The 11,782-nt window shown below is 40.5% G+C and overlaps 1 protein-coding gene across 1 annotated transcript in view; it reads left to right on the top strand.

Annotated features, from left to right (window-relative positions):
- Positions 1-858: 858 nt before the first annotated feature.
- Positions 859-11,782, top strand: part of COMMD10 (COMM domain containing 10) — a gene marked incomplete at its 5' end in the record, with an annotated part of 20,851 nt that continues 9,927 nt past the window's right edge. Inside the window, one exon of the mRNA XM_010138342.1 lies at positions 859-1,014. Within this exon, the coding sequence (XP_010136644.1) occupies positions 859-1,014 (156 nt within the window). The remainder of the gene's footprint in view (positions 1,015-11,782) is intronic.

Below are 11,782 nucleotides of genomic sequence, written 5' to 3'. Positions count from 1 at the left end.
ATGTTGAACCCAGGACACTACCAAAAAACCAAAACAGAACCTAAGTTCACATCCAGAATAGAATTTTGAGTTTTCATCATAGCCAAACAGTAAAATTACCTGTGTTATTGCCTGGTCCTAATTTCGTCAGATTGCTTCATTTATAGGATAATTATTGAAGATGAGCAGAAAAAGCAGTTCAGTCTCCTCTAGGACTTATTTCTTTTGCCTTTTAAAAAAAGAGGAAGGGAAGGATGTTAATATCTGCCCAAAGAAGAGTCCCAGATGGAATACGTGTTGTATGAGTACTCTGTGTTCTTGCTGATAGTTCTGCTTCTTAAGAGTAGTTGCTTGTTCTGTCAGAGCATAACTTTTTTTAACAACCCTTTGGTCTATGGACACATTATAGGTAAGAAGACTCTTGTGTGGTCTTTGCCGCATGTGTTGTTTGTTTCTTCTTTTTTCCCCCGTGTTTCTGTCTTTTGAGAATATTACCTGGTAGTTCAGGCTTGCTTGAACAGTGTGAATTGGAAAAAGTCCTTTCTTCATGCTCACAATTAACTTAAAAGTCGCATTTGTTTTTCAGTGATAGCTGCTTCCGCATTATATATAGTGGAAACATATATATATATACTCAGATCTGTTTTGTATATTCATTTTTGATAATGTATCCTGAGAAGAGTTCTTTGTAATATTGCATTTTGAGATGCAGTTGACATAGTAAAGTGTAACTGTCTTCTCAGTCAGAGGATTAAGATGAATGGGATGCTTGCAGTCCCACAGTAGAGTTGCTAGCGTGGTGGTCATCTGTGGTAGAATGTATCTGGCACAACTTGTAGAGCAGTACTTGACAATTGAACTTACTTTTCCTTATAACAGGCAGTCTATCATAATTTGAAGCCTGCTTCATTGCAACAACAGCTGCAAAGCATTCACCTGGATCAAGACAAAGCTGAAGCCTTTGCCAGTGCCTGGGCAGCTGCAGGTCAAGATACGATTGAAAAGTTCAGGCAGAGAGTTTTGACCCCTCAGAAGGTAATGGTTTTCTTCTTTTTGAGAGAGAATAAAGCTGAGTAGGTTTGCTTTAAAGCAAGAAGTTTACACTAAAATACAAAGTTTGTGACAAGCCAAGGTACTGGAATATAAAAGGGGTACTTATTAGGGAGTAGGTAAATGTGATGGGCACAGTGGGTTTCCATTGTTTTAAAAGAAAGTTAGGTGTTAGCTGAGTTGCTGTAACTCTTGGAACCTGACTATATGTGCGCTGTTTGTACTGTAAAGTAATGCAACCTACTTACCGTCTGAAGATGTTTGTGAACATGCTTTATAATAGGATAAGGGTAAAATGTGCTCATGAATGCCCGTAGTGGTTTAGCTCATGGATTTAGCTCACTGGCCTGTTGACTCTCTGTACTTAAAGTTTATCTGAGCTCCTGCCATCTTTAACTTTGTAAGCTAGTTGGATGGTGCATTTCGGGAGATAGATAGTATGGTTTTGAAATACTTTTCTATGATGAAATAATAATCTTGCTTCATACGTGCCTGATACCAGTTGAAACTTTGGTACATGCAGTGGAAGTCTCATTGTGTCTTTAGGCATAGATGTCTCTGTCTATGAGAAGGTATAACAACATCTTTCTGTGGATTCATAACAAACCTTCAGCTGCATTAGAAGATGCGTACAGAACACATCAGTGTCAGCCAGGATCAAATGGTTCAAAGGAACCATTTGGAACACTGACTCAATTTTTCTCGATTTTTAATATTGACATAAATGTCTTGTTGGGATGGATTCAGTTTGTTACTTTGTGATACACAGAAAATATGTTTTATGTGTAGGGTACACATGATACACTGTTAGAAATAGAACAACATAATTTATACCAGCAGGTTTAAACCTAGAATTTTACTTAGGAGTAAAAGTCACATTTTGAGAAGACAAGATATGTCTGTGGACGTATTCAGAGTTGCATCACAGATGATTTTTCCAAAGTATTTAAACTTGATCCTTGAATTTGCTTTTTCAGTTTGTTTTGGAAGTATCTTAATCCTGTACTCTTTAGTTGAGTGAAAAACTTGAAGTTCAAGAGAACTTTTCCTTAACCCAAAGGAAATTAGAAAGTAATTACTAGAAAGTAATTAGAACTAATTACTAAATAAAATATTTATTCTGTTAACGAGGCATGCAGAGGTAAACTATTTTTTAAATTGCATGAGATAATGGAAGAAGAACTTGCTATCTCCTTATAATGTTGCGAATCTCCTTGTAGTGTCTTGTGAGTGCAGTAGCTGACTGCATGAGCTCTTCATTATTTCCTTCTGTAAGTAATTATATATCAGCACATACTTCCTCTATTATCTTTCTGTACCATGGAAAATGGTGGGCAAAATACTCTGTTACTTGTGATACATTGTTATAGTAGTCAACTTCCTGTAAACTTCCATCAAAATCATGAGTTAAAGTTAAAAAAGATAGAATCCTGAAAAAAAATTGAAACTAGAGTGCTAGCTTTTTAGAAGAGATTTACAATTTAGGTTTTAGATTGATTAACTTTTTTCCAAAAAGAAATGTATCCACTTATTAATAACTCTATATGTATGTTGCAGAGAGTAAAACATTTTAAACAATCGACCCTATAAAGGTGCCCTCTGTATAGGTACTTCTTTACGTGGCCTTGTGTAAGTTAATGCTGTTCCATTCTTTTACAGAGATCAAAAGAATACAACTGTTCTGTGTTACAATTGTCAGCAATATAATGACAGAATGGTTGAGGTTGGAAGTGACCTCTGGAGACCATCTGGTCCCAACCCTTGCTCAAGCAGGGCCATCTAGAGCCAATTGCTCAGTGTGGTGGTTTAGACGGAGTGCCACACGCGTGCTCTATCCCTCCAGCGGGAGGAAATAAAACAAACGGCTTACGGGTCAAGACAAGGGTCAAAGAAGAGTTCACTCACCGCTTAAGGTTACGAGCGAAAAACAGACTTGGCGTGGCGAATCAATTCAATTTAAACAACAAAACCACAACCAAGTCACCAACTGACATCAGAGTAGGACAATAAGAGAAACAACCAGTTCTTCAGTACATCTTCCCCCCCATCCCTCCCTTCTTCCTGGGCTCAGCTTTCCTACCTCCTCCCCGCAACTTGGTGCAGGGGAACACACAGGAGAGAGGATGCAGTCAGACTCGGTTCCCTCCATGCAGTTTCTAGTGCTTGCTCTTCTTCATGGGAAATGCTCCTCACAGTTCTGCCTTGGGGCCATGTGACATCTCTCCCACAGGAGACAATGCTTCAAGAATGTCTCTGGCTAGTGGGGAGGTCTGCTGTCAGGAACAGTTCTCACAGTGCCAAACCGACACAGCACCAGTCCTCCTCAGAGTTGCAGCCTTTTTCAGGATCTGTGGCTTTCCACAACATGGGTCTTTTTCTGGCTCTCTGCATCATGGGTCTCACTCTATCTTTCTGAAGCCAGACCGTTTCCTTGGCAGTGCTCTCTGAGAATTGCAAGATCTCAGTCTGCCAACTCACCGTAGGTGAAAGTGAAATGACAGTACCATTGTGCCTCCCTGGCCTTCTCTTGGGTGACCGCGTGGTTGCTGATTCTTCTACCTTACCCCCTCCAAAACAAAAGAATGCTTCCAAAACAAAAAATTCGTTCCCTAACTGTTTTCCCATCTTAAGTGGGTTTATTTGCAGAGGTGCTGGTTGGCGCAGTCTTGGCCAGAGACAGGGCCCAATTGGAGCCAGGGGAGCTTGCTCTGAGAAGCTTTTTCCAGGGGCCACTCCAGCAGCCCCATCTCCCACTACTGAAACCACACCAAGGTGGCAGCCTCCTCCCCCACTAACAAAACCATGCCAAATCCTAAACCACCACACCCAGAACTGTGTCCAGACAACATTTGAACACCTCAAAGGATGTGGTCTCCATCACCTTCCTGGGCAACTGGTACCAGTGCTTGGCCATCTTCAAAGTGCAAAGGTTCTTTTCCTGAGTTCAGGCAGAGCCTTCTGTGTTTCACTTTGTGCCCACGGTCTCTTGTCGTGGCACCAGAAAGAGACATGACTCTGTCTTCCTTGCACCCTCCCTTCAGGTGTTTATATGCATTGATAATATCCCCTTGAGCCCTCTCTTCTTCAGGCTGAACAGTGCCTGCTCTCTCAACCCTTCCCCACACGTCCTCCAGTCCGTTCATCATCTTGGTGGCCCGGTGCTAGACTCTCTCCACTATGTCCATGACTCTCTTGTACCGGAGAGTCTGGAACTGGTAATAGTACTCCAGATAGGGCCTTGCTATTGCAGAGTAGAGGAGTGGGATCGCCTCCTTCAGCCAGCTGGCAGTACTCCTCCTAATGCAGCCCTAGATACCATTAATCTTTGCTGTAAGGGCACATCGTTGGCTCATGCTTATTTTGGTGTCCATCAGGACCCGCAGGTCCTTTCTGCAGAGCTGCTTTCCAGCTGGGTGGCCCCCAGCATATACTGATACCTGGGCTTGTTCTTCCCCAGATGCAAGACTTTGCCATTCCCCTTGTTAAACTTCCTGAGGTTCCTGCCAGCCCATTTCTCCAGCCTCTGCAGCCTCCCTCAGGTTGGCAGCACAACCCTTTGGTGTATCATCCACTCCTTCCAGTTTCCTGTCATCTGCAGACTTGCTGAAGGTACGCTCTGTCCGTGCATCCAGATCGTTAATGAAGTTGTTGGATGAGACTGGTGTCAAAATTTGCCTCTGGGGTATAGTGCTACTGTGCTACATTGCTACTGGCCTCCAGCTAAACTTTGCCACTGATTACAGTCTTCTTGGCCTGGCCGTTCAGCCAGTTTTCAATCCATATCTCTCTCTGCATCATACAGCTTATCTACATCATACCTCAACAGCTTATCTGTGGTGATTTTATGGGACACAATGTCAAAGGCCTCCCTGAAGTCAAGCTAGACCCTATCCACTGCTTTCACCTTGTCCATCGAGCCAGTGATTTCATTGTAGAAGTTTATCAGGTTGGTCAAGTATGGCTCCCCATTGTGAATCCGTGCTGACCACCTCAGGGCACCTTCTTGTTCTTCACATGCCTGGAAATGGCTTCCAGGATTACTTGTTCCATCACCTTCCCAGGGATGGAGGTGAAGCTGACCAGTCTTTAGCTACCTGGGTCCACCTTATTTGTAGATAGGAGCGACATTTGCTTAGGAATCTTGAGGATTCCTGTTTGGTGTGGTGGTTTGGTTTTTTTTCTGTTTGTTTGGATGATTGGTTTTTTAAAGACTCTAGCCTTATTCATACTCTGTGTATGGATAAGTTGCATTCATGGTGATGCTTTTTTTAATCAAGTGTACCTTGTAGTTTTGGTAGTGGTTCACATTCCAGAAATATAGGAGTACAGGATCAGAAAATCTGTTCACTGTGTATTCTGTCTTTGGCATCTCAGATGGAAGGATGGGGGTGGAATCCTCTAGATAACCCGTTTGATGAAAAATTCTACCTCAGCTCATGACTTAGAAGCTGCCTTATAGCCTCAGAGATGATTGTAACTTCTGCAATATCTTACTTAATGAACCTGGAGGTTTCAGTCTGTGTACTTGCCTGATTTCTGATTTTCTGTGACTTGAAGGAAAAGGGAAAAGGGGTGTGTGGTGATGTTTTTAAAAACATCAATATCCATTATCTTTTGACTTTAACCTATATCCCCTTTTTTATTATGAGAAATACTAAAGAACAGTGTGGTCTTTCTTGTTTTTATCTTAAGCTACATAGTCTGTGATGTCTCCCTCTCATTCCACGGAAGTTGCCTGTTATCTGTCTCTGACATACTTCTGCTGAATTTTGGAAGAAACTAGTGTGAATAGAGTGTAGATATGAGCTTGCCTGGAATATTAATTCTTTACGTGGTGGCTTTATAATAATGGTCTGCCTCAGGAGTCCAGACTGGAACCAGCACTAACATCTTCATCAGTGACATAGTGGTAGTGAGTTGCACCCTCACCAAGTTGAGTGATGTAGCTCACCACTCCCTTGAAAGTAGGGATGCCATCCAGAGGAATCTTGACAATCTTGGGGAGTGGGCCCATGTGAACCTCATGAAGTTCAAGAAGGCGAAGGGCAAGGTCCTGCTTCTGGCTCGGAGCAATCCCTGGTATCAATACAGGATGGGGAATAAATGGATTGAGAGCAGCCCTGTGGAGAACAGCTGGAGAACTGGTGCATGAAAAATTGCATGTGAGCCGGCAGAGTGCACCTGCAGCCCAGAAAAGCAACTTTATCTGGGGTTCTATAAAAAGAAGCATCTCCAGCAGGGAAAGGGAGATGATTCTGCCCCGCTGCTCCACCCTGGTGAGACCCCTCCTGGAGTCCTGTGTCCAGCTGTGGAGGCCTCAACACAGGAAGGACGTGTTGGAGCAGCTCCAGAGGAAGGCCATGGAAATGATGCTTGGGCTGGAACTCCTCTGCTGTGATGAAAGGCTGAGAGATGGGGTTGTTCTGCCTGGAGATGAGAAGACTCTGGAAAGGCATTGTTGCAACCATACAATACTTAAAAGGATCTCATAAGAGAGATGGAAGTAGACTTTTTACCAGGGCCTGTAGTGGCAGTAGAAGGAGTGATGGTTTTAAACTGAAGGAAGATAAGCTTAGGCTGGATGTAAGAAAGAAGTTTTTACTACGTGTGTGGATTAGACACTGGATGAGGTTGCTCAGAGGAGCTGTGTGTTCAAAGTCAGGTTGGATGGAGCTTTGAACAATATGTTCCAGTGAAAGCTGTCCCTGCCCAGTGCAGGAGGATTGGACTAGGTGATCTTTAAAGGTCCCTTTCTACTGAAACTGTTATATGATGCTACAGGTACAATTTCTTTTCTTTCATACTCTTTTAAAAATAGTATGTAGAGCCTTTTTGGTTGTTGCTGCATATTTGGTAGGGTTTTTTTCTGACCTGTTCAGGTGGTGTGCAGCACTATGTGTTAACTTAGAATTCGGAGTATGCATGAGTATTGTATGCTTTTGCTTGCCATGTGCTTTTCTGTACACTTACCAACTGTGAATTTTCTTTATAGTGGCTTTACTGGATGTGAGCTGGATGGATGGTTTTGCTTATCTTGATCCAAGTGCAGGATTGGGGCCGTAATTAGTATTACTGAGATCCTGATGGTTCTGTTCTACCATGAGAGTGTATTCCGGGAAACTGTGAACAGGATGAAGCTTGCCATGTAATTAAGAAAGATCTAATTGGAATTTTATCGTAGTTTTAAAGTGTTTTACTAAAATGCAAGTGCAAAATAATTCTGAGTTTCTCCTGGCATCTAATACTTAGAAACTGTGTATTGTGGAAGTACTGAAATGTTGCTAGTAGACCTGTTTTCTGTAGTGTACCAAGAAGGACCGGGTAGTAATCTTTCATTTCTGTTTTAAGACAACGTAAAATAGTTGACAAGTTGGTTGGTTTTCTTTTCTTGTTGTTTTTTTTTTTTTTTTTTTACTTACATGCATGGTTTGCACATCACACAAACGTTGGCACCATTGGGCAAATCAAAGGAAGAACTGAGGACTGATTAACTCATGGCCAAAACTAGTGGGTGGCTGACTGTCCAGGATTACTATATCATAATATTTGAATCATCACTGGTTTTGAGAGAGTAGACCACTGAATCTTTTGGCTTGCAGAAGTGCGCACTTGTATTTTACTTGTATTGACATGTTTTTTCTCTTAAACCAGATTCTCTTTTCACCTGCATACTACAACTTGGTAGAAACTAGTATTCTGAGTTCCAGGTCTGTTAGTTCTATGCAAGAAGTGTAGGTGGTAATGTGCTGGCTAATAGCTTCATTAGAGAGACAAGCCAAATTGGGTTTGTTATAGCAAAAGAACAAGTATTTCCCAGAATACTGATTAGGTGAAGTTTTCTCTGGCATATTGAGCACTACTTCTAATTGGTAGAGAAAAAGTGTTCTTTTTTGAAAAAGATCTTAGAAATTTTTTTTGGTGCAGACTGCTTATTTGATAGGTTACTGTCTTGAGAAATGAATAAAAACTGTAGAGTTAAACTAAAGCTGTACTGTTTAATGGTATTTATTTTCTTGCTTCATCTTTTGTTTTTTCTTCACTGAACTACAGGCAGTCTTCATGTGCACAGGATTATTAATTATGTATATTCTCCTGTTGCATCAGTTGGTTCTTTGAGTCTTTACTCTTATGGCAGTCCTTTTACTGTATTATTTCTGCTGTATAATATAAACCTAGTTAATTAGAATGATGAGATTTGTATAATTTTTTTTCTTTACATGTGTTCTAATCTGGCCTCTAGAATGATAGGCCACTGATAATAGTCTGATACCGGTCTGATCCAGTTTTTAAGTTTTTATGTCTTTGCTGGATAATGCATCAGTCTAGAAATCGGGACACACTGGTCAGATAAAAATGTATTTTTTCCGCTTTGCGAAGAAGAGCTAGCTTTTTTGTAGGGTTCTTTCTGAATTCTCAAGGCGACTTTTCATCAGTTCTGTTGCTTTTCTCCCCCTCCCCCTATATTATGCTCTTTATGTTTTTTGGTACTCTGTGTAAATCTGTTTTAAAGGCAGGTCAAGCTATATGCCTCTTAGCTTTCTTGTTTTGGAAAACTATTCAGGGTATCTTTAAAATATAAGTCATTAAAAGAGATGAGTCCTATGTTGCCAAGCAGGAAGAGGTTTTTTATAGCCTTCAGACAGCATTACTTAATATAATGATGCGTGGGAATGCAACTAGTGAAATCACGTACCTAAAATTCTTGACAGAGCTGTCAGATCTGTATGTTGACTGGCTGTTTCAAGCCATATGGGAAAAACTCTGAGAGCAGTTTTCACAGAAACTGTCCTTCTTGCTAAGGGGTATATATATAATGTGAATATGCTAAATTCCCTCTGCTAAGTGCTGGCAAATCTACAGAAACAGTCTGAAACACATGCATCCTATGGTGCTTATGACAAAAAAGAAGAGAATTGATCTGCTCTGTGTGTGTGTGTTGTGGGGAAAATACTCTTTGTGATACCAGAAGAAATCCAAAATAAGGACAAACAGAATCTTTCAGTTTCTTGTTAGTGTCTGATCCACTAGTCCTTCTTATAGTGACAGAGGTCACAAAGACCGTGTGGTATCTGTGGGCATTGACACAGTGAATTGTGAACCAACTTGCCTTATTTGATTCCCATCACAGACAGTGGCAAAGGGAATGCTAATGTTGAAAGATTTATACAGTTCTATACCTCATGGCATTTGTTGTAATAGCCAGCTACAGCACAAACGAGTCTGTTTAATCTTCCACTTGCCGAGCTTTGTTTGTAGGTATTTTAATTGTTTATAGTTTTTGGGTACTACTTGAAGGTTTTTTTAAACGAGTTTCTTCCTATCCTTACCCTGTCTTCTAGCAAGGAAGTATAAATGATAAAGGTTGGAAGAAGGTACACTTTAAAACCATCTGAAACATTTGTTCTGTTCCTACGTGCAAAATAGCACCTTTTAAAGGTTGTAAGAGTCCCATGCTTATCTTGTGTAACTTCCTGAGAACTACTAACTGTAATTTTTCTTCAATATGTAAAAGAGCTTTTGAAACAGGGGTCTGGTTGTTATTTCAAGGCTTGAAATGACAAGTAATTTCTGGGGTATTTTTTGTGATTGTGTGCCTTGTAAGTGCTCGTAGACTAGCACGTAGTTATACTGCAACTCTGTGCCCCCAAATTTCCCAGAGAGAGACACACCACCACTTTACATTTCACACAAAATGAATCCCTAAGTACTAGAGCTTTGGAAACTTGAATACTGTTTATGATTTTTGTCATACAGTCTCCTTCCCTTTGCTTTCAAGCTAGCTGCTTATCAGTTAAAATGCATGCAAAGATGAAAACCTTCAGTTACTTCAGTTACAGATAAGTCTTCTGAAGTTGTTACCTTTCAGCACTTGTCTTGCTCCAACAATTTCATGTCATATTATTTCCTTTATTTCCTCCCTTTTGAAGTACACTGCTACTGCTTGGTGTGTGGCTTTCCTTTTTTTAAATCCGGAGACTAAAGATGTGAAGGGTTTTGGTTTGCATATTGAATGAAGAAGTCTGAAAATATACCTTTTCCTGGGATATGTGCTAAGTAAGGTTTGTGGAAGAGAAGTGGGACATTATCACTGCAGACAAATTCTGGAATTCGGAGGAAGTTAACCCTCCAGGAGAAAGCCAATCTTGGATGAAGAATCTAGTTCATCTTACATATTCACTAAAGAAGATGGCTCTAGATACATAAGCTGTGCAGATTTTCCTTTAAGATTTAAATCGTGGTCCCTTTTTATATTTTTAATATACTTTTAATATTCAGATTGTCTCTCAGAGGTAACTGAGGTACTGGCTTTTTTGCTTCGTCCTCATGGTTTTTCTAGCATTAATTACAAGCAGGAAGTCCCAGTTTACAAAGTTAAACCACTTACTACTCCTCATTCTCTTTTCTTTTTCTGCCTCCTAAAGTTACTGATATCATTAGGGAAAGTTTTGGTGAAGGATCAGAGAGTTGCGCAGCAAGCGTAATATATGGTCTGTGGCTCTCTTCAGTGCCTCTCTTATCGCGCGCACTTCGTTTAACCACTTGACTGGGTCTTTGGCCCAACCCATCTTCAGTCTGTTGGTCTTACAGTGCCTTCTTTCAACACTAAGGTACAAAGCCGTATAAATAGTTTCTCTTTGTTTTTTAAACTTTAAGGGTTTTTGCCTTTGGGAATTGCATTCTATTTGGTCAATCTTTTTACAAGGTTCTGTAAATTCAGTATCCATCTGCCTAACCCAATCCAACTCTCTTCTTGCCCTTAAGTTAAAACTACCACTCTTTTTAGTTAGAGACAATCATAGCATGTGGTATTACTTCACAGCCTAGAAGATTATCCTTGTCTACTGGTGAAAAACATAATTTCTGTTTTCTGTATTTTGTTTGTCTGTTTGCTGATGGGCTTGCAGTATTAAGGCAGAATCAGATTTGACATTCCATTCTAGTATTGTGACTAGATAGATAAGCTAGATCCAGAAATTCTTATTTTCTTATGACTACGAGGTTGCAAAGTTTGGTCTTAAAATTCAGTAAGAGGCACCGTAGCTGACTGTGCAGCTGCTGCTTAACTTGGCTGTGCATATGTGTAAAGACTGTCTTTAATTACAGACTTCCGTGCTTTTTTTTAAAAGAAAAACCAAAACCAAACCTATTATCCTGTCTTTATTTTACAGATGGGTGGATGTACATAAGGTTTTATTGATAGTTACATACCATTTTTGTGGTGCCTGCTGTGAGTCTTGGGGTTAATTTGAAGATTTTCCTATTACTGTTGGCTGAAGATGCTGGTCATTCAACTTGTGACTCATATCTCTTGATAAAAAATTGAATCTTACAGATTTCAAATCTGCTGTGGAAGAGTACTTTTCACTGAAACCACAAAATGCCGTGCTAATCCATTTATAAAGCGGGGAAACTGAATTGTATTGAAGTTGAATATGTTTTCACAGTAGGGGAACAGATTTTGAGATACTGTATGGCTGTCAGGTTTTTCTATTGCTATTGAAAATGTGATAGAGGACTGTAGCCAGAAATATTATGCAACCAGTGTGAATATCCAGCTGTTTCATTGCAGACTTCGTCACGCATGGAGCAGTTGTTGCAGTGAGGTCTGCTGAGAAGAAGGTGCAACATCCAGAGCTTCCTTCAAAGATAATCATCCTACCTTAATACAACTGAAGCCAGAGGCAACAATGGAGAATGGAAATGAGTGTGTTTATGCAGTCACCTCCCCTGCCCCCAGTGCTAGCGTTTCCCA

The sequence above is a fragment of the Buceros rhinoceros genome, unplaced genomic scaffold (assembly GCF_000710305.1).
Source record: "Buceros rhinoceros silvestris isolate BGI_N320 unplaced genomic scaffold, ASM71030v1 scaffold4406, whole genome shotgun sequence".
NCBI classification, from domain to species: Eukaryota; Metazoa; Chordata; class Aves; order Bucerotiformes; family Bucerotidae; genus Buceros; species Buceros rhinoceros.
This window is presented reverse-complemented; position numbering and strand designations above follow the sequence as displayed.